This window comes from Lampris incognitus, chromosome 4, assembly GCF_029633865.1.
Source record: "Lampris incognitus isolate fLamInc1 chromosome 4, fLamInc1.hap2, whole genome shotgun sequence".
Classification (NCBI taxonomy): domain Eukaryota; kingdom Metazoa; phylum Chordata; class Actinopteri; order Lampriformes; family Lampridae; genus Lampris; species Lampris incognitus.
In genome coordinates this window covers 2278947-2301506 of record NC_079214.1, presented here as the reverse complement: position 1 = coordinate 2301506, position 22560 = coordinate 2278947, and the positions used below count along the sequence as shown (strand labels likewise).

General features: G+C 46.0%; 1 protein-coding gene across 1 annotated transcript; it reads right to left on the bottom strand.

Moving 5' to 3' along the window:
- Positions 1 to 1136: 1136 nt before the first annotated feature.
- On the bottom strand, positions 1137 to 19613 carry ctr9 (CTR9 homolog, Paf1/RNA polymerase II complex component). The gene is made up of 23 exons (XM_056279067.1): positions 19445 to 19613; positions 17346 to 17444; positions 16874 to 17113; positions 16664 to 16781; positions 16486 to 16575; positions 16132 to 16388; positions 15922 to 16029; positions 15570 to 15806; positions 15217 to 15435; positions 13162 to 13345; positions 12960 to 13048; positions 11546 to 11731; positions 11355 to 11442; positions 11100 to 11248; positions 10898 to 11014; positions 10667 to 10812; positions 10481 to 10552; positions 6119 to 6254; positions 5799 to 5945; positions 2650 to 2801; positions 2471 to 2567; positions 2272 to 2384; positions 1137 to 2170 (listed from the first exon to the last, which is right to left on the bottom strand). Exons 1-23 carry the CDS (start codon positions 19487 to 19489, stop codon positions 1765 to 1767), a joined length of 3495 nt encoding a protein of 1164 aa, XP_056135042.1. The 5' UTR covers positions 19490 to 19613; the 3' UTR covers positions 1137 to 1764.
- Positions 19614 to 22560: the final 2947 nt, after the last annotated feature.

Genomic DNA, 22560 nt, shown 5'->3' with positions numbered 1-22560 from the left:
TCAGTTTTTAGGAACCCTCTGGACCTGAACGAGGTCAGGTGAATCAGCTGTACTAAATTGTCCCTAGGTGTGAATGTGTGTGTGATGGCCTGTCGGCCTGTCCAGCCAGTCTCCCTGCCTGCCTTCCAATGACTGCTGGGATAGGCTCCAGCATCCCCATGACCCTGAGAGCAGGATAAGCAGTTTGGATAATGAATGGATGCTACAGTCCCCCTCACTGGACCTAGCAGCATCTGTCAGTCTTGTGGAACTGCTCCTAGTGTAGCAGAATGTGGAACTGGAGTTGGCCCCGCCCACTGCTCCTAGTGTAGAGGAATGTGGAACTGGAGTTGGCCCCGCCCACTGCTCCTAGTGTAGAGGAATGTGGAACTGGAGTTGGCCCCGCCCAGTGCTCCTAGTGTAGAGGAATGTGGAACTGGAGTTGGCCCCGCCCACTGCTCCTAGTGTAGCAGAATGTGGAACTGGAGTTGGCCACGCCCACTGCTCCTAGTATAGAGGAATGTGGAACTGGAGTTGGCCCCGCCCACTGCTCCTAGTGTAGAGGAACGTGGAACTGGAGTTGGCCACGCCCACTGCTCCTAGTATAGAGGAATGTGGAACTGGAGTTGGCCCCGCCCACTGCTCCTAGTGTAGAGGAACGTGGAACTGGAGTTGGCCCCGCCCACTGCTCCTAGGTGGATAGGAAGGGTTACATGCGGAGAACAGATTCATTTCAACGTATGCGAGTACTGAGAGATGACAATAAAGAAATTATAAATATAAAGCTCAACACTAAACTTTGTTGGAGCTAGTATGTGTTTCTCTGCTTCTGTTTCACAGCACTTTCTCAGGTGTTGTCTTGATTCGGAGCCTATTATAATGAGCATTAATGTAAATCTATAACTTAGCTATGATAAGAAAAAATTGTCACAAGCTGTTATGTCACAAAAAGTACATAGATAGGACCTCGTTCAACCAAATCCCTCGGGATTAGAAGCAGGCATAAAACGCACCAAACCTTTTGGAAAACGTTTTTTATTAACAAATAACCATACAAACAACAATACTGTAGAATAACAATCCTTAACAACATCTTTAACTAAACCCAAAAACATGTGTTGCACCGCTATGCCGTCCATCTCAGCCAACAACAGAGAAATGTCTGGCTGACTCCTTCCCGAGTCATGCACCCCCCCCCCCCCACCTCGCTGTTGATTACTCACGAATCTTCGGAGCCCCAGAAATGGTATTTGGGACTGTCCTAATCTGCACACAACGTTTATTGATAGAAACGTTCAGATGAACTGATTCACCCGTCTGTGGTTTCCTTACCTGGATTATTGGGCATGCATAAAGACACTAAAACAGCTTACTTAGATTTGACAGCGTTTATTGGTGAGATAAAGAAAGAGGTTATACCAGTAGACATCTTACACCATTTTATTTACACATTTTGATGAAGCCCACTTCAGGGTCAATGTCTTCTTGGTTTTCATTGTCTGAGATAGAAAATAAATCAGGTTTACAACCTTTTAGAGACTACTAAAAACTGATTCATCATTGTCAACAAGGAGACAACACGGCATCTATGAAAGGTATGTTTTAATCGTCGGTCAGACAACCAGTATCTAGTGAATACGGCACAACACTGAGCTATAAAACTACACTTTTCTATGCCGAATTTTAGGGGGGAAAAAACCCTGTTCCAAACAAACAAAGAAATTCATATGCCAAAAATGCCTTCGCCTCACCACAGTAGGAAAGTTTGCTGTGTGTTCTGAAGCTTTAATCACTGTCTTCATCAGAGCCACGGTTGGACACCTCATTGTTGGAGCCCTCAGGTTCTGACCCATTGTCGGAGTGCTGCGGGGAGCGCTCATTGTCCGATCCGGCCTCAGATCCCCTGTCTGATGCTGCAGCTGGCGAGCCGGGCCTGGATTCGTCGTCCGATCCGGACCGACTCCTCTTGCTCTCATTGTCAGACTGCTCAGAGTCAGACTGCTGCTGTACTCTCCTCTTCTTCACTGGACGGTCACTCCCAGAGTCATCCTCATCCGATCCTGCTGAGTGCTGAGGGCTGCCTGCCTCGCTGCCCAAGCGGTTCCTGCCTGCGTCAGAGTCGCTGTCGGATGCAATGCGCTTCCTGTGGCCACCCTCATCCTCAGATCCTGACCCGCTGTCTCGCTGGTTCCTACATGGAGAGAAGGGAGCGCTAGTTAAAACCATGCCACATTTACTATGATTATTACCAAATTTCATCTTGTGAAATGTCATATCACACTCTGGCCTTACTTGTCCTCTGCTATTTTCAGACCATCCTCATCTGAAGAGGATTCAGAGGATGAGATGATGGCCTTGGACTTGATCTTCCCTTTGAGGGAAGGTGGCAGACGTTCAGGCTGGATCTAAAACAGGTAGAGGAATGATATATGTTTAGAAAATGTATGCATACTATTTTACTAAGAGCATGTGAGTGGTGAGAAATGCTTGCCTTCTCAATCCTCTTGCGCTCTTTGGGTTTGCGCTGCTTCTTGGGTTGTGATCCTCCCTCATCATCATCGCTGCCATCATCACCTCCTTTGGCCAGTCTAAAAACAAGAGGGCAAGGTTTACTCTCAGCCCAGAAGTACTTCAGAATAACCTACAGGCTACGCACTACAGCAGACTCACTTCCTCCTTTTCTTCCGTGGTTTCTTCTCCCCTTCCTCACCCTCCTCCTGTTCACTATCGGTGCCAGCCTTTCTTCTCTTCTTCTTCTTCACTGGCAGGTCCTCATCAGAGTCATCATTGACAAACTCATCCATGTCACCTCCTTTCTTACGCTGGAACAAAGAGGTCGTTCATTCACAAGTCTCCTACTATCCAACACAGTGGTTCTTTTTTTTTCTCGAGTTTTTTCAGTGTATATTTGTATTTGGTTTGTTTTATGCACCGAGCACTCTCTAGAACTTGGAGATATGCTTGGAATGGAGATAAAATGTAATATGTCTGTGAATGTTCTCATTCATCCAGGTCATGGTTCTCCAAAGGAGTTGAATCAAGTGCAACTGGACTTGGTATATATCCGTGAAGACGTTTCGCCTCCCATCCAAGAGGCTTCCTCAGTTCGTGCCTTTCACCTCTTGGATGAGAGGCGAAACGTCTTCACGGATATACACCAAGTCCAGCTGCACTTGATTCAACTCCTTTGGATAAAATGTAATATGCTTATTGCTGACATTATTAGGGGTCCAAGCAGTAACTCACACAAACAAAATTGTACCAAATGACCAGATTGCAGCACTGTAAGAACTAACTTTACATTTTGACCTAAAGCTTTTGAATCGTAAGTCTCAGAATTTTATTTTTTTTTCCTGGATTCTGTCAGTACAGACAAACCTAAAAATCAAAGGCATGCCCATTTGAGCGTAGAAAAATTTTCTGCCATTTGAATTTTGTCCAAATCGTTTTTTCACTACTGCTCCTATAAATGTTGTGTATTCGTCACCAAATTTTGTACAGGGCTTCTCTGGACCAAACCGGACAAAGTAAAATTTTTGGAGTTTTTATATTCCATAGGGTTTCATTATACAAGCCAATTACATTTGATCAAAATAACTAATTTCAAAAAATTTACAATAACTCATGAACGCATTGTGATATCAATTTGAATTTGACACACATGTTCAGGTGTTTTCAATAACCCAGCCAATGAGGATGCACAAGCCAGTGCATTCTTAGTGCTGGTCCCAACCCCGGATAAATGGGGAGGGTTGCATCAGGAAATGCATCCGGCGTAGAACCTTTGCCAAATCAAATATGTGGATCATAAATCAGATTTCCATACCGGATCAGTCGAAGCCCAGGTTACCAACGACCGCCACCAGGTATTGTTGGCAAGTAGGGTGCCGGTGGAAACTATGCTACTGTTGGGAGGAGGGGGGGAAGGCATGTCCAGAGGCAGCGGAGAGGAGGAAGGATATGAGTGTGGAGGTGAGAGTCATAACTTTGAATGTTGGCACTATGACTAGTAAAGGGAGAGAGCTGGCTGATATGATGGAGAGAAGAAAGGTAGGTATACTGTGTGTGCAAGAGACCAGGTGGAAGAGGAGTAAGGCCAGGAGCATCAGAGGAGGGTTCCAACTGTTCTACTATAGTGCGAATGGGAGGAGAAATAAGGTCGGGGTAATTCTGAAGGAAGAGTATGTCAAGAGTGTGCTGGAGGTGAAGACAGTTTTAGACAGAGTGATGAGTATGAAGCTGGAAATCGAAGGTGTGATGATGAATGTTATCAGCACATATGTCCTGCAAGTTGGGTGTGAGGTGGAAGAGAAAGAATTCTGGAGTGAGTTCCCAAGGAAGAGCGAGTGGTGATTGGGGTGGACTTCAATGGGCATGTTGGTAAAGGGAACAGAGGTGATGAGGTAATGGTTAGGAATGTGAGAGAAGTATGTAGGAGTGGTGCAGGATATGTATGATTGCAGTGTGACAGTGGTGAGGTGTGTGGTTGGAATGACAGAGGGGTTCAAGGTGGAGGTGGGATTACATCAAAGATCGGCTCTGAGCCCTTTCTTGTTTGCAATGGTGATGGACAGGTTGAATACATATGTGTGAATGAGAGGGAGGACAGTGGAATGGTGAGGATGCAAGGAGTAGAGGTGATGAAGGTGTATGAGTTTAATACTTGGGGTCAACTGTTCAAAGTAATGGAGAATGCAGGCAGGGTGGAGTGGGTGGAGAAGAGTATCAGGAGTGATTTGTGACAGAAGGGTACCAGCAAGAGTTAAAGGGAAGGTTCACAAGATGGTAGTGAGACCAGCTATGTTGTATGGTTTGGAGACAGTGGCACTGACGAAAAGACAGGAGGTGGCAGAACTGAAGATAAGATTTTCATTGGGAGTGATGAAGAAGGACAGGATATTGGGAATGAGTTTAATAGAGGGACAGGGAAGAGGAAGGCTAAAGAGGAGGTTTATGGATGTGGTGAGGGAGGACGTGCAGGTGGCTGGTGTGACAGAAGAAGATGCAGAGGACAGGAAGAGAAGGAAACGGATGATCCAATGTGGCGACCCCTAACAGGAGCAGCTGAAAATAGCAGTAGTAGTAGATGTTACGGGGAGATTACGGGGTCTGTGTTTATGGTTTATTATTACAGGAATTATAATGGCAGAGTGACAGTCATTAGTCTGAGGCCATGGTTCTCTACTGGAAAATGGTGGATTGCTCCCTTTGGGTTGGGGGTGAGTTTTGCCTCATGTGAAGAAGTTCAAGCATCTCGTGGTCTTGTTCACAAGTGAGGGTAGGATGGGGTGGGAGATGGACAGGTGGATTGGTGCAGCATCAGCAGTAATGCGGATGTTGTATCGGACCGCTGTGGTGAAGAGGGAGCTGAGCCGGAAGGCAAAGCTCTCAATTTACCAGTAAATTTTTCTTCCAACCCTCACCTATTGAGCTTTGGATAGTGACCAAAAGGGTGAGATCGTGGATACAAGCGGCTGAAATGAGTTTCCTCCGTAGGGTGTCTGGGCTCAGCCTTAGAGATAGGGTGAGGAGTTCAGACAGCCAGAGGGAGCTCAGAGTAGAGCCGCTTCTCCTTCGCGTCGAAAGCCAGTTGAGGTGGTTCGGGCATCTGATGCCAATCAATTTTTATCAAAGTAGCTAATTTTCCAAAATTTGCAATAACTCAGGAAAATGTTGAGATATCAGCCTGAAATTTGAGACACATGTTGAGGAGTTTTTACTAAGCTTACATATTAAAGCGCATTGCACTAAGTGTTTAGATCCAACCCATATCTGCTTGCGGCTCTATTTGGTTTATTACTCTTGGTTTAAACACTTACCCGCCCACCACCTCCTTTCTTCTTATCTTTGGAGGGTTCTTTGTGGCCCTCGGCAAAAGTAAGCAGGTTCTTGGTCTTCTCAACATACAGGGCTCTCTGCTCAAGGAGCTTTTTTTGCTCCTCTGCCTCCTTGTTCCGCTTCTCCTCCTGCAGAGATTTAAGAGTGATGACTAAGTCGAACAGAGAACTAGGCAAAGAATTTTATCGTGCTTTGAAATCAACATAAAACAGACCGACATGTAAACCTTTGAGATTTGTCTTTGATAAATTAAAACAAAACCCACAAAGTTCTTGTCATAATTTTTTCACAGCAAGCAGACCTGTTCCTTCAACATCTGCTGGCGCAGCATGTCTCGCTCCTGTTCCTGTTTGGCCCGCAGCTCTTTCTCCTCCTCATCCTGCTTCCTGGCCCGGGCCACATGGTACTGAGCTTGACTCAGCAGGTCTGAGCACTGCCTGCAACGAGGACCCGCAAACACACCCCAAACCACAAATGGTGTGAGGAACCACATTAACTGAACGAAGTCCCAACAGAAACCCTGTATATACCATTAGTTTCAATGGCAGCCATGTTTGCGATAATGGCTAAATACAAAACGAGATCCAGGCAGTGGTTACAAGAAAAAGGTGATAGATTGTCTGAAACTGTTAGAAGAGGACAATGCTACTGACAGAATGTTGTACCATAGATTATACCCAGGGGGCACTACACCTACTCTGTATGATTTACCTAAGATACATAAACAGGATGTTTCATTACGGCCAATTGTTTGTATGATTAACTCGGTGACCTATAACCTCTCTTAAGTTTCTGGCATCTATACTAACCTGTTGGTAGGCAGTAATGAACATCACATTCAAAACACTATGGATTTGGGGGTGTCTGCGTGGTGTGGCGGTCTATTCCATTGCCTACCAACACGGGGATCGCCGGTTCGAATCCCCATGTTACCTCTGGCTTGGACGGGCATCCCTACAGACAACTGGCAGTGTCTGCAGGTGGGAAGCCGGATGTGGGTATGTGCCGTGGTCGCTGCACTAGCACCTCCTCTGGTCGGTCAGGGCGCCTGTTTGGGGGGGAGGGGGAACTAAGGGGAATGGCATGATCCTTCCACGTGCTACATCCCCCTGGTGAAACTCCTCACTGTCAGGTGAAAAGAAGCGGTTGACGACTCCTAATGTATCAGAGGAAGCATGTGGTAGTCTGCAGCCCTCCCTGGATCGGCAGAGGGGGTGGAGCAACGACCGGGATGGCTCATAAGAATGGGGTAATTGGCCAAGTACAATTGTAAGAAAAAGGGAGGAACCCCCCCCCCCCCTCCACAAAAAAAAAAAGATTTTTGGATAAGGTGAGGAACATCATTATGGAGGGGGTGAAACAATGTTGTCTTATGATGTTAAGTCTCTCTTCACCTGCGTTCCTGTTGATGAAGCAGTGGAGGTGGTCCATATGAAATTACAGGATGACCCCACCCTTAGCAATAGGACTACCCTTAACACTGACCAAGTGTGTCTGTGTCTTCAGTCCACGTCCTTCACATACAGGGGGCAATACTATAAGCAGAAGCATGGGTGTGCTATGGGTTCTCTAGTCTCACCTGTAGTGGCCAACTTGTATATGGAGGAAGTGGAAAAGAGGCTCTGATGTCCTATCCAGGGACACCATCTAGCCATTGGTTCAGATTTGTGATGACACCTGGGTTAAAATTAAATCTCAAGATGTAGCACATTTCACCGACCACCTTAACTCTGTGGACACCACATCAAGCTCACCAGGGAGGAAGTGAAAAATGACAAGTTAGCCTTCTTACACTGGGAAATTGCAATTGGTGATGGAGGACATCCGATTGTTGATGTTTATCCTAAATCAGTACTTCTCCAAAACAGAGCTTCTGTACAAGCCTCCCCCTCAGAAAAGCCCCGAAGAAGGTCAGCCCAGTATTTTGGTTAATAGAGCAACTCTGAAGACCACTGAGTGCTTTACCTATCTGGGCAGCGCTGTGACAGATACAAACTCCTCTGACTTAGAATTGGACAGAAGAATCCAAGCGGCCACAAAAACCTTTGGTGCCCTCCACAAACAACTTTGGTTCCACAATGACATCAAGATCAAGGTCTACAACACAGCTGTTCTCCCGTCTCTACTATACTCCACTGAATGCATGACCCTGTATTGCAAGCACATCAAGAAGCTCACCAGCATACAGCTTCTTCATCTGCAAAAGCTGCTGCAAATCAGATGGGAAGACAAGGTGCCCGACATGGAAGTACTGAGCCGTGCTGGTACTGTCAGTGTTGAAGCCCTTATAACAGCCTCCCAGCTCAGATGGGCCGGCCCCATGAGAATGCCAGACAACCGCCTACCAAAAGAGGTTTTCTACAGGCAGCTGTGCCAGGGAAAAGGAAGCAGGGAGGCCAGAAGCTAAGCTTCAAAGACGTGCTCAAGCACCACATGAAGATTTGCAGCATAGATGACTCCAGCTGGGAGACAGTGGCCCTGGACAGACAGAAATGGCGCTCCGCAGTAAGGCAATCGAGAACAGCTGTTGAACAAGAGACAAGCAGCCTATGTTAAGGCCCACCATGTAAGACACAACAGACCAACTCAAACAGCATTCGTCTGTGACAATTGTGGACGATACTGTTGCTCTAATGTGGGCCTGATGGCCCACAGGCATGCTTGCCGAGCTTAAACTGCACCACAGTCGTCATCGTTTCGATGGACTGCTGAAGTAAGTAGTAAATCAGTACTTAAGATTCGACTCATCATCCACTGGAGTGCAAACCTAGGAATCATCAGGATGCTGTACCACCGAGCTGACAATGTCCCCACCGACACAGCAGCTGGGGAAGGGGAAAAATCCCACATTGAACAGGCCCTGGTTAAGTGTGGTTATCTTAACTGGGTGTTTGTCAAAGCCAGGAAGACGCAAAAGAAGTGCACCAGCCGATCGAAGAGAGAAGGACAACAGCTGTCCAAGTGTAAAACAGTGACGATTCTGTATGTGGCGGGAGTGTCAGAACAGTTGAGACGTGTATTTTCCCAAACGTGTCTCAGTTGCTTTCAAACCTCAAAACACGCTGTGCTGGAAATTGGTGCACCCCAAGGATCGGGTCCCCCGGCACAAACAGAGCAATATGGGCGGCACGGTGGCCCAGTGGTTAGCAGTTGCCTCACAGCAACAAGGTCATGGGTTCGAACCCCAGGGTTGTTGAACCTTGGGGGTCATCCCAGGTCGTCCTCTGTGTGGAGTTTGCATGTTCTCCCCGTGTCTGCGGTGGGTTTTCTCCGGGCGCTCCGGTTTCCCCCACCATCAACAGAAACACGCATGTTAGGGTTAATACTCCTGTCTGTGCCCCTGAGCAAGGCAATGGGAAAAGAACTGGAGCTGGTCCCCAGGCGTAGCATCAAGGCGGCAGCCCACTGCTCCTAGCTACACAGATCACAGCTAGGACGGGTTAATTTGCAGTAACTGAATTTCCCCAAGGGGGTTAATAAAGGAAACTTAAATATCATGCACGATGTTAAGTGCCAGGAGGATTGCCGTGACTTGTATGGGGAAACCAAACAGAAGCTGGTCAAGAGGATGGCACAACACAGGAGAGCTAACATGTCAGGCCACGACTCTGCAGTCTACACCATCTATAGGCCAGTGGCCACTCTTTCAAGGATGAGGATGCGTACATCCTTGATCGGGAGGAACGCTGGTTTGAACGGGGAGTTAAAGAGGCCATCTAAGTGAAGAGGGAACGACCATCCCTGAATGGGGGGGGGGGGGGGTAAGAGTACATCTGTCACCATCTTACAATGCTGTGTGTGACTGCAACTATTCCCCAATCCTCTGTGATTATGGCCATTGAAACTCTAGTTGGTGGTCACACTTATTTGCATATGAAAACTATTGTTGGTTTTGGTCGTTGTGAAACTGTGCTGTTTATAAGGTTGAGGGATACCTGCAGTCAGTTTAGACTTAGGTCGTCACTTAGATGAGTGATGAAACGTTTCTCCCATTAAATGTTGCATCCAGATGAACTGATTCACCATTCTGTTATTTTCTTACCTGGATTACTGTGCATGCATAAAGACAGGTAGTGTTGAGTTTGAAGAAGTGAAGTTGTAGTGTCTTACAAACATATATGACAGAAGAAGCTGATAGAAGACATTTACCAACAGACAGTACATCAATTAGTAAAACTCAGGTTCAACTAGGATATTTGTTTGTTTCTGACAACAGCACTGCTGACTCATTCATTCTGAGTGGAGCTCTGGGATTCAGAGTGACTGCAAAAACATAGGTATCAACAGATATCAATAAGTTCAATGAACATCTTCAGGATTGTAGCTTTAAGCTAAGTTGTGCTTCAATTCAAATCTTTAAGACTACTTGAACTTTGAGAAATTCAACTTTTCTTTTTTTTTTTTACAAAAAATGTCCACAAAGAAATAAATGCTGTAATGACTCGAATCTCAATAGAGGAGAAGTTATGATGGCACTCCAACTCTCTTTGTAGACTTACACCAAATTTAAAATTCAGGTGGACCAAGCAAAAAATGGAGAACATTTATGTTTTGATTATAAATTATGGAGAAAGATGTTCCTTTTTGAATTCTCAAACATGCGGAAATTATCTGACACTACATGTCAAATTCTATGGAAGAAGAAGGGTGAGTGGTGACTGACCTGGCCTCAGAGGCAGCGAGTGCAAGGTCAAACCTCATTTTATCTCCAGCCTTGCTGAGGTAGCTGAAATATCTGAAGGGAGAAACGGGAGAGAGGGAGATGAAACAGGAGCAGTAGGTGGCTGAGGACTGCCAGAAAAATCATACAAGATTAAAAAAGGTATTGACCCAGGCTAATGCCTGCTACCTGTGAGCCAACTCCAGCTCTTTCACAGCGCTGAGAACCGCCTTCAGGTTGCTCTTCTCATCTTTCAGCACCAGAGTGGCCAACCGCTGAAGCACCAGGGCCACATTGAACATAAGCACTGTGTCACTGGGGGCCACATGACGTGCCTTGTGGTAAGCACAGATTGGGAACAGGTTACATATCCCTTACATCATACAACTATAAAAGAGAGACTGTTCATTTCCCATTTACCTTCAGCAACATCTGTTTACACTCTTGGAGTTTCCCGCATTTGAAGAGTGCCCTTGCAAGGTACAGCAGCACCTCGGTATTCTGATGCTTGTAGAATTTCTTAAGGCAGTTCTCGTACTGAAGGATAAAAAGCACAATTGTCAAGAGAGGCACTGCATGAAAGCATGGGTTTTAGAAAAGCTACCACAAAAAAGGCCCTCACCATTTGCACAGCGCTTATGTATTGTTTCTGCTCCACGTAGATGTGGGCTAGATTCAGCCAGACATCACTGATTTCTGCTGTGGCCTCTCTCACCTGGGCAAACACATCACGTGCCTCTCTGAAGTAGCCCTTATGGGCCAGAACAGCACCTGTGCAAAACAAATTCTAATTACTCTACAGGGAAGCGCTAAAGGTTACCAACTGCAAGTACTGACAGCAGAGCTGGAAATCGGTCTTAACAGGTAGTCAACAGACCTATGCCGTTGGCAGCGTATAGATTCTTTGCATCGTTTCGCAGGACTTGTTTGTATATTGCTAAAGCTCGATCCTGGTGTCTCTTTTCCTGTAAAAATAAATAAATAAAAGAATCATTCACTGCATTACTGCACAGCATCTTTTCTCCAGTATTTTGAGGCTTTTTGAAAAGTGAAAATCTAATGACTCACTTTCTCGCGGTCTCTGGTGGGCTGGTGCAGGGTCTGTAGCCACACATTGCCCAGAGCAAGCATGGAGTAGGTGTCGTTCTGTGTAGATGGCTGCTTAAGGATACGCTCAAACTTCTTCTGGCCAGGACCCCACTCCTGCTTGGCCAAGTGAAGGTTCCCTATCAGGGACCAGGCATCTGGGTGATCCTGTGTTCAAAAGGACATAGACATCAAAAAATGTCAAACTAATATCAAGCAAATTATACTAAACAATACTCAGAACCACGTGTTGTACAGTTTGCTTTCAATCTGTCAAAATGTGTGTATATATGTTAAGATTGTTGTGTTGTTATTCTATGTTAAGTACACTGAGAGAGCCACGAAACCAGAGTCACATTCCATGTATATGCAAACTTACATGGCCAGTACACATGATTCTGATTTTATTCAGGATTTTAAGCTTTTTGCACCTTTACAGACTTTTATGCCAATTTTCTTGCTTATTCCCTGAAAACAAACATGGCCGTGTATGGATTTCCATCCTACCTTTGCCCAATTCAAGACTGACGTTACCTGACTGCAGGCTGAACTCAGGGAGAGGGACAAGTTAATCCTGGACCCATCATCTGTGGCCAAAGCACAGTCAAAACACCTCTCCTTCCTGGGCAATTAGAGGGGCGCCAACCCATCCTGTTCCCCAGACCACACAGCATTAGCCCAGGGCAATGACACCACTATTCCATGGTCTGGAGGTTAAGTGATCCACTCTACAGGCCTCTCTACCCTGGTGGAGGACATGTGGCCCAGCCTTGGAACAAAACCTAAGACCCGAGATTGCTCCACTCCATCCATCCCAGTGCCTTGGGTCCAGGTTAAGAACAGTAAACCCTGCCAGGGTAAACACTCACATGAGGCTTTCCAGCTTGGAAATAAATTTCAAGTTCTGGAAAACCTGACCTCCCCAACTCCCCCAGTACATCCTAATACAGCTGGGTGTCCTCCCTCCTTATCGGCTGCTCCTCCCGACCTTCCAGCAAATGGATCCGACATCCTGGACAACAAAGACTTCCCTCCGCTGACCAGTCCTACGGGTGAACTAACCACCGTGCACCAACACTTTTTGCAATAGAAATTACATGCACTCTCTGCTGTGATGTAATTACTGTTTAGTGCTCTGAGATGTCTGCCAGCTTATGCACAAATTTATCTGCTGACTGTCGACTCTCTTCTTAAGTTACTTTGGATAAATGTCTGCTAAATAGGAAGATGCAAAATGCGGTGTAAATGTCTCTTCAGAGCCCAATACAAACTGCATGCTCAAGAGTTTATACGGAATAGCAAAATCTGATGTGTGGCATCAGGTAAAGTGAACTTCTGGTGGGATGATGATTAAATTACTGGGTGACCTAATCTGGTCATCAGGTGATAACAGTACCTGGTTGATCTGCAGGGCTTCTTTAAACCAGTCAGAGGCCTCATAGAAATTTCCTTTATCACGAGCCATCGCCCCAAGACGCAGATAGCCTTTGGACAAAAATCAAAATGGCAATAAGAGAAATGGAGAGTGTACCAAGCTAGTATTGTCACTGGTTTCTTTTTATATTGCATCATTTCAACTACCTGTTTTGTATACTTACAGTCCACATAGTTTGGATGTTCTCTAAGAATGTTTTTGTACAGTTTCTCTGCTTCATGGAATTCACACATAGCTTCATACAGGCGGGCCAGATTGTAGGAGGTGGTGACAGAAATGGCGTTGTAATAATGCTCATCATGTTCTCCCTCAGCTTTGGCCCGGTCTAGAGATGCAGGGAAATATTTCTGTAGAAACAGACATGGTACAACTTTAAAATAATCAGTAACACATGACTATCCACATTGAAAGGGCTGGAGTGCAGAGCCAGCAGCTTCAGGTTCCTCAGTGTGAACATCAGCGATGACCTCACCTATCAGCAGCGCCACCATCAAGACAGCACTGTTCTTCCTCCACCAGCTGAGGAGGTTCAGCATGGACAGTAGCATACTCTGCAACTTTTACAGATGCACCAACGAGAGTATCCTGAATGGCTGCATCACCACCTGGTATGGCAGCTGCACCACCATTGAGCAAAAGGCTCTGCAGGGGGTGGTTAAAACAGCGCAGCACATTACCAGGACTAGGACTGTCAAAACTGGCCAAAAATGACGTTTGATTATTCCTTCTAAAAAAACACATAGGTTCAAACCCATTCCACTACATTTTTACGCATTATGTCCATAAAAGGGCAAACCAATACAACGAGACATAGCTAGTGGTGTAGGTCATGTTTATTTCAACGTAAACGCGTCTTTTAAAAGATTACATACCTACACATTACAAAATGAACTGCCATCTTTACCACGGTTGTGGAATTATTCGCTAGTTTCAGCTTGAGCCAGATTTCATTTTCAACCAACGAAAGTGATGTTGTGTGACTCCTGTCCATCATGCAGCGTGTTCAGTGCAGCGGCCAAGGCCCTCGCAAGAATTCATTAGGCAGACAGCCGTGGTAGTGCCGTTTTGTTTTTTCACTAACGAATATTAATTTTCACACTGAAATGTCTGGTTTTTTTACAATTCGGTTATACAAAATTGGAATGTTCATTGAAAGCCCGAACCAGGACTGAGCTTCCGGCCCTGCAGGACCTCTACACCTCAAAGTGGAGGAAGAAGGCCATGAACATTATCAGAGACAACAGCCACCCCAGCCATGGGTTGTTTCAACTACCACCATCTGGCAAATGGTACCATAGTATCCGGACCAGAACCAGCAAGTTCAGGAACAGCTTCGATCCCCAAGTCACAAGACTTTTTAAAATCCAAGTCCCCCTGACCATAAAATTCGTACATTGGTGCAATATCCTGCGCAATATTCTGGCTGTTGTATATGAGGTATTATATTGATAGGCTGCAGCACCCCTGCCACCCTGAGAGCAGGATAAGCGGTTTGCATGATGGATGGATGGATTAACATTTAGTGTTTACATTTTTTATGTGTATATATTACTGAGGTTACACCCCCCCTTTTTTTCTCCCCAATTGTATCCAGCCAATTGCCCCACTCTTCCGAGCTGTCCCGGTCGCTGCTCCACCCCCTCTGCTGATCTGGGGAGGGCTGCAGACTACCACATGTCTCCTCCCATACATGTTAAGTCACCAGCCACTTCTTTTCACCTGACAGTGAGGAGTTTCACCAGGGGGATGTAGCGCATGGGAGGATCACGCTATTCCCCCCAGTTCCCTCTCCCCCCTGAACAGATGCTTCAACCGACTAGAGGAGGCGTTAGTGCAGCGACCAGAACACATACTCACTTCCGGCTTCCCACCTGCAGACACAGCCAATTGTGTCTGTAGGGATGCCTGGCCAAGCCGGAGGTAATACGGGGATTCGGACTGGCGATCCCTGTGTTGGTAGGCAACGGAATAGACCGCTACACTACCCAGACGCCACATTTTTTAGCAGTTTGATAGATGTTTATTTTATTATACATTCTGTGTGGAGCTCTAGCTCAAAAAATGTCATAGCCTACAACGCTTGCTTCCACGCTGCCTTGTTGTGCTTATGACAATAAAAACCTTGAACCTTTCTGTAAGCGGCTGACAAATCTATCAGTTAATACAGCTGCTACCTGCAATGCCACATGCTCTACCCTTAAGAGGGGTAGGTAGCTACCTTAGCCTCTCCCAGGTTGCCCAGCCTGAAGTGAAGAGCCCCAAGGTTGTTGAGGATCTCAGGGGGAACGTCAGCCTGCACCTTCTCCTGCAGGATGCGAGTAGCTGTGCCGTAGGCCGACAGAGCTCCTTGGATGTCAGTCTGCTCCAGGATCTGAGCCAACTCAATCCACGCCTCCACGTCATCCGGGTACTGCTCTGTTACCTTCTTCAGATGGCCCTGGATTATTAACACATCTCCAATTAATCAGATCACAGCCAACATTTCTGACTACTTTCCCTGGCAACACCATCGTCAGATAAGCCGATTTGAAATGACAACAACTGAAAGAAAAAAAAGTGCAGCGTACATACTTTGGCAATATCTCTCTTTTCCTGATCATCAGATGTCGCATAAAGAGAGCCCAGAATTTTCATAGTTTCATAGTTGTTGGGGTAGGCCTTTAGGACCTTTTCAAAACATTGTGCTGCATTTTCCTTGTCTCTGCGGTACACATACATCTGCCCCAGGCCAAAGAATGGCAGTACAAATGTGGAGGAGGCAAACTGGGTGGCCTGGTAATAATACTGAAAGGCTTGGTCATAATCCTCCTAAGAAACAAATATAAAGACAAGAAGATAGAGGCAAAAATATGAAGGGATTTCACTTGCATCAATTAAAATGAGAGTTCTAGCTGTTCAGCATGGAGTGGCACAGTAGCCTTACCTGCACATGAAAGGAACGCGCTAACTGGTAGCAGCTCTCTGCCTGCATGGCTTCCACCTCTGTGTTATGGAAAGCATGGAGGGCCAGATGCTGTACTTTACTGTAGTCCTGGTTGGGGTAAAAAACAGGAGTGTTATATAAAACCTGAGGCACTATCATGAAGTACAAACCAAGGTATGGCATGCCTAACATAATAAGACCAGCGGCTACCTTTTTAAAGAAGAAGTGGTTGGCAAGGTGGTTGAGCACCATGGGGTTACTGGGATCAATAGTGTAGGCTCGTGACAGGAGCTGAACTCCGTTCTTGATGGAATCTGCCTCCTTGTTGTTCAGTTCCAGTACTGCAAGGCCGACTAGGGCTCCAACACACTTAGAATTGAGCTCCAGGGCTCGACCGAAAGCCAAGCGGGCCTTCTCCAGTTTATTGAGCTTGACAAAACAGTGGCCCATTCCAAGTCTTACTTCAGCTAATCAGTATTAAATAAGAGAGACATATCAAAATAGGTTAGATAATATCAGAGATAAAGGATGCGATTTTTAGAACAATACAAGTTATCTTTGCACCAGGACATCCAGGATTTGTGCGTAGAGCCTTCTTGTAGTACGCCAGTGCTCCTCTGTAGTCCTTTTTGTTAAATGAGATGCAAGCTTTACCTGTAGCAAAAACATCAGAGACATTAATGGGATTCTTATAGGGGGCATGCCATAGGGATCATGGGCTTTGCTTTTAAGTTGAACTTACCTAGTAAAGCAGGGATGTTATTCGTGGACTGGTTGAGGACAAAGTGGAACTGGGCATCTGCCTGGTCCATCTTATCTCCTTCCAGGAGGCAGAAACAAGCTCTTCCCAATAAATGGTTCTGAGGAAAAAGGAGCACATTTCAAATGCCGGAGTCAGTCACCCTAAATTTCCCTGACACTCATCAACTGTTTTGTCAGGCTATTTTCTTACCTGGTCATACATAATAATCTTATCAGCCATGGTGTAGAGCAGTGTGGCCTGCGTGATGAGCTCCTTCTTGGCATCTTTATTCTTCTCCTTGCGCGCTTGCTGAACATAGTAAGCTGCCAGTGTGTCCAGACAGGTCATCTGGTCTTTTTCATGATCCCTGTAATCTAGGTTTCCATCGATGCGGGCCGCCTCTAGCAGTTTGACAAAGTCCTCTGTTTTGCCCTGTTTGTAGTACTCCAACTACAAACCAGGGGATAAAGAAATTGCCTCACATTTAAGATAACAGATAAAATTCGGGGGGTTTGCTCCTGATGAAACACAAAGATGTTTCTTTTTTTTTCTCTTTTTTTTAACCATATGGTTTAATAAACACTTCATGTAAGATTCTGTTCCATTTGTTTTTATCTTGTTTTCCAAAGCACATAATTAAATGACAACCTTTTAATGATCCAAACACAATACATGTACTCACCGCCAAAGCAATCCATATGTGCAGCTGCGTATGTTCCTGCTTCAGGATACTGATGACCTCGTCTCCTTCAGGTAGCTGATCAAAATCAAGCTCAATAACCTGCAGCACACAGGTCATTCATACACGTTGTTAACTCTATTGGGAATTTAAAATCAGTGAAAAGATAGCATGGAATTTGAAAACCAAGGCTACACAAAAAAATACATAGAGTGTGTGAACTACCACTATTCTGCTAAATGAACCTGGACATGTTCACAACTGGAAAGATGTGCTGTCTCACTCCAGGAATTGGGAATAGTACATTAAGAATATTGTTGTGTTTTATATACAAGGTCTTTGTGTAGATGTCCAAAATTGATTTAGAATTTTACTTAATATTTTACTATCATTCATATTTTTTGACTAATTATCCCCCTGGTAACATGAATATTTATCTCACTGATGGTGTATAACATGTACAAGTACTTTTGAAATTTCTGTTTTGCATTTATAAAAAAAAAAAAAAACGAACCAAAATAGATTAAAAAAACCAAAGCAACTAGAGACGAGTAACTTGCACCCAGATCAGCTCTACTCACCATGTCCAAATATGGCAGAGAGCATCCCCAGGGCAAGCATGAGTAGCTAGAGCATCTACAGCCCTGGGTTCTGACAGATGTTACTTGTTAATGTTACTTAGCTGGGTAATAATTCATTACTGGTTATTTGTTTATTGTTTTTCAATGGATTGGATGGGGATAAAATTTAGATATTGTCAATTCATAATACACAATTTGTTTGTCTTGATTAATGAGAATGATGATGTGGCCAAAAATTTCTGGCAAAATGAGGGGTGATATATTTGAGGGAGTGTTATTTGAAAACTAGTTTTTGTTTGACATTATATTTTACATTACCTTGCATTTCAGTGTCATGAACCTCCGTTGAATTCTTAAACATGGTATCTTAGCGTAAGTTGATATTGTGCGTTCTCAATATTGTGTAAAATCCCTTGTGATTACAGCGGTAATCTTTTTCACATCACCCAGCAGTATATAGACAAATTATTTAAATTATGGCTTTAACAAAGTAAATTGTTTACAACTACTAGCTCAAAATACTGCTCCTTTAGGAGCATCATTTCTGTCATTTCAGGTCACATAGAATTGAGAATATGAACTTCAAAATGTGAAAAATTATATACAGCTACTATCAAATTGAATGCACACATATTCATTTCTGATAAATTTCTCTATAAAAATGTCACATGAACTAACAACTGAAGAAACTACCAAATTCAGCACTAGATGTTGGTCACCAAGCGCTATCCCGCTGCTGGGTGACCGACACTGAGGTCAGAAAAAAGTCTTTGGTTAAAAAAATAAAATAAAATAAAATAAAAAAGGGTTTTGGGGGGGGGGGGCTTTGAATATCAAGTTAAGTCAGTTTTATTTGTATAGCCAATATCACAAATTGCAAATGTGCCTCGGAGGGCTTTACAGCAACACAACATCCTGGCCTTGGACCTCTGATAAGGAACAACTCCCCAAAACCCTTTAGCAGGGAGGAAACCAGGAGGAGCCCTCAGGGAGAGCCCTCAGGGGGAGCCCTCAGGGAGAACCCTCAGGAAGAGGCATAGAGGAGGCGCAGAGGAGGCTCTCCCTCCCGAGACAGTTTACACAATGCAACAAACACCGAAGGGGGAATCCTACGAGTAACTATTGACACTTATCACCACAACATGTTTTCAAAGGAGACGTCTGAGGAGACGAGGTTTCGTTTGGCGGACATCTTTCTTGTTTTATTCGTCTCTAACTCTTTCGCGGCCTTGGGCCGTAAACTAGAGCAACGCATCATTCAGCATGTTTTGCTTTGCTTTGCTTTGGAGTTGTGGAGAGAGAGAGCATGTGCGAGGCGCGGGCAACGGCGGCTAGTTAGCGACGACACGTATCCATCCCCTGGCCGGCTGGCTGGCGGCTAGGCTAGGCTAACCAGCGGCTAACCAGCGGCTAACCAGGCTGGTTAGCCGCTGGTTAGCCGCTCAGCTAACCTGGTTACCCGGCTCCGGCCCGGCCTGGTACCCCCCCCCCCCGGAGTAACAGACGGCGTATGTACGTTACCTCGTCCGTGTCCCGCAGAGGGATTTCGATGGAGCCCCGAGACATACCGAGCCAAGATCCCCACTTGCTTCTCTAATGAAATATATATATATATTACATATATATTATATATAATATATATGTTTACATGCACGATCCACCGCTGATCTCGCAACAGCTCACGGCTACTTCCGCTGAGCCGAACACGCGCTCTTCCACAAACTGTGTCCGTCCGCGTCCGAGTGGAGCCCAAAGGTTCCGCCTGGGCGGAACTAGCGGCGGAGACGCTTCCCGAAACACGTCGCGAGTAACGGTAACAGCGCGCCAGCTCCACATTACCAAGTATATTAACAAAAACAAACGATAAACAGGAAACACGAGGAGCAAGTACAAAACCGAGACGTGTTTGGAAACGCGTCTTCCGGCTGACAGGGCGGCGCGACTTCGCTGCGACACTCGGCGGAGGCGTTTCGCTCGGCGCCGTGTTCCGGCGGGGCGGGGCGCCGGTGCCGGGTCAAGGGCCGGGGGCTCGGTGCTTGGCGAGAGAGACGGCCATGGACGCGGTGTAGTAGAACTACTACAGTATAGTATACTACAGTATACTATACTGTAGTAGTTCTACTATAGTATAGTAGTAGAACTACTATACTATACTATACTCTAGTAGAACTACTAGAGTAGAGTAGAGTATAGTATAGTATAGTATAGTATAGTAGTAGAACTACTATACTACACTATATTGTAACGTGCATGGATAAGTAGACACGCTGGCCGAACGCTCGCGGGCCTGACCCCTTAGTCTAGCGGTTAGCGATGCCTCCTGCGGTGCGGACGATACGGGCTCGCGTCCCGGCCGCGGCAGTCTCCCTGGTTGCATTGTCCCCCGAATTCGCTACAATAGCATACCGTAGTAATTCTACTATAGTACTTCCATGGAGACGACCCGTGAGTGGGGTTATAATTGTTTTAACAAGTCTTTATTAACGCAGCAGATTAGGGGCCAGAGGACAGTAGTGTGACGTGCATGGGTAAGAAGACACGCTGGCCGCTGGCTGGTTGGCGGGTCTGACCCTGTAGTCCAGCGGTTAGCGATGCCCCCCGCGGTGCGGGCAGTACGGGTTCGCGTCCCGGCCGCGGCAGTTCCCGTGGCGGCGTTGTCCCCCGAACTCGCCACAGTATACGGGAGGAACACGCACAACAGAGGAGCCGGGGAACATCACGGTCCGTCACAGCAAGACGTGGAGAGACACAAGTGAAAGGTTTTGACAGCCTTTTTGTTCGTAGGAGAAGAAATAACTTTTCCATGTTGTTCCATTTCTTTCAAGAAAACAACAGAAAGGGGTTTTTCTTTGTGAGTTTGCTTTCATGAATAAAACAGTTTGCCAGTATTATTAATAGATATATTATGAAAAAATATGTCACCTTTTTATTGAAAAGATGATCAATACACATGTGCAAAGGTCTTGCCAGAAGGTGTGGGTGTGAGGACAGCGTCCAATATACTACAGCACTTCCTGGCTGTCCAGCCAAGTGGTCCACCACGGGAAGAACAGGTCGTGTCTACAGCTCTCGCGTGTGAAGGACCCTTCTCCAGTCTTACTTGTGGTTAGTGTTTCATTCTGGTCCGTCCTTTACTTAACCCCACAGAATGGACGGGTAGACCTTTACTTGCTTACTTATCGCTTTATTAACATGAATCCTTCAGTCGTGCAGTCCCGTTCCGTTCAGCTCTAGCCAGCATCGCTCAGGGTCTGTGTCACACTCTAAATGCTCCCCGGAACCACAAACTAGGAACAACAATCCTGTTGTTACAGCTTTTATTTTATTTATTTTTTCTTTGAAGTAAAGTCCCTTAGACAACATATCATTTACTCTAAACGGGCCATATTGTAGCGAATGCGGGGAGCAACCACGGGACCTGCCACAGTGGGGACGCGAACCCGAAGCTCCCGCACCCGTGGTTGCCCCCCCCCCGCATTCGCTACAATAAATGAAATAAAACAATGATGTTATCAACACATCAGTGAATAACTCAATCAACATACCGCTTGTACATAGCTAAACGTATACTCTAACATTATACTCTGTATTCTTATAATAATTATTAACAACAGTAGCAATTCAAATATCCATAACCAAACATTTTAAGAAAGAAACTATCAACATTCCGCTTCCACATCTCTCTTTCCTTCTTTTCCCCTTATATAAGAGCGGGTTTTTTTCGGAAATCCTCAATGGTGTTGATAAGCTTGTACTGCTATGGATTAAAACAAATTCCTACATCTATCTTCATGTATATATATGTGTGTGTGTGTGTGTGTGTGTGTGTGTAAACTTAGCACAGAAAGTAAGGACAAGTGTGTTTGGTAGATGATGTCTTTGGTGTAACGACGCTTCTTGGCAGTAAATCTTCTATCAGGCAGCTGATGGGCAGCACCTGGGAGACCACAAGCTCAACACACGAGTCAGGAGCAGCAGCAAAGCAGGCTGTCTGCATTGGCAGAGGAGATGTGGCACATGGTCCATGGGCGCAGCCCACATACCCAGCTCTGCTGCCCGCCCCGCCCTGTCCCATCCCGTCCGGGTAGTCACGTTGTCTTGGGTTTCTCCCAGTGTCCTTTGTCTTGTACTTCCTGTTTTATTTGGATACTCACCTCTTGTCTCCTTTCAGGTCCTTTACTTCCTGCCCTCGCGTGTCTCCCTCCTGTGTGGTTAGCTGCCCTGCCCTGATGTGTCTCGTGTCTCCCCTCCTCCAGAGGTCTCCCCTCCTCCACAGTTCTCCCCTCCTCCACAGTTCTCCCCTCCTCCACAGGTCTCCCCTCCTCCACAGTTCTCCCCTCCTCCAGAGGTCTCCCCTCCTCCACAGTTCTCCCCTCCTCCAGAGGTCTCCCCTCCTCCACAGTTCTCCCCTCCTCCACAGTTCTCCCCTCCTCCACAGTTCTCCCCTCCTCCAGAGTTCTCCCCTCCTCCACAGTTCTCCCCTCCTCCAGAGGTCTCCCCTCCTCCACAGTTCTCCCCTCCTCCAGAGGTCTCCCCTCCTCCACAGTTCTCCCCTCCTCCAGAGTTCTCCCCTCCTCCACAGTTCTCCCCTCCTCCAGAGTTCTCCCCTCCTCCAGAGTTCTCCCCTCCTCCAGAGG

Coding starts and splice junctions, on each gene's coding strand:
- ctr9 (XM_056279067.1), bottom strand. CDS start 19,489: ATGTCTCGGGGCTCCATCGAAATCCCTCTGCGGGACACGGACGAG. Junction 16,782..16,873: donor AGATTATTATGTATGACCAG/GTAAGAAAATAG, acceptor CTTTTTCCTCAG/AACCATTTATTGGGAAGAGC. Junction 11,015..11,099: donor ACATAAGCGCTGTGCAAATG/GTGAGGGCCTTT, acceptor TTTATCCTTCAG/TACGAGAACTGCCTTAAGAA.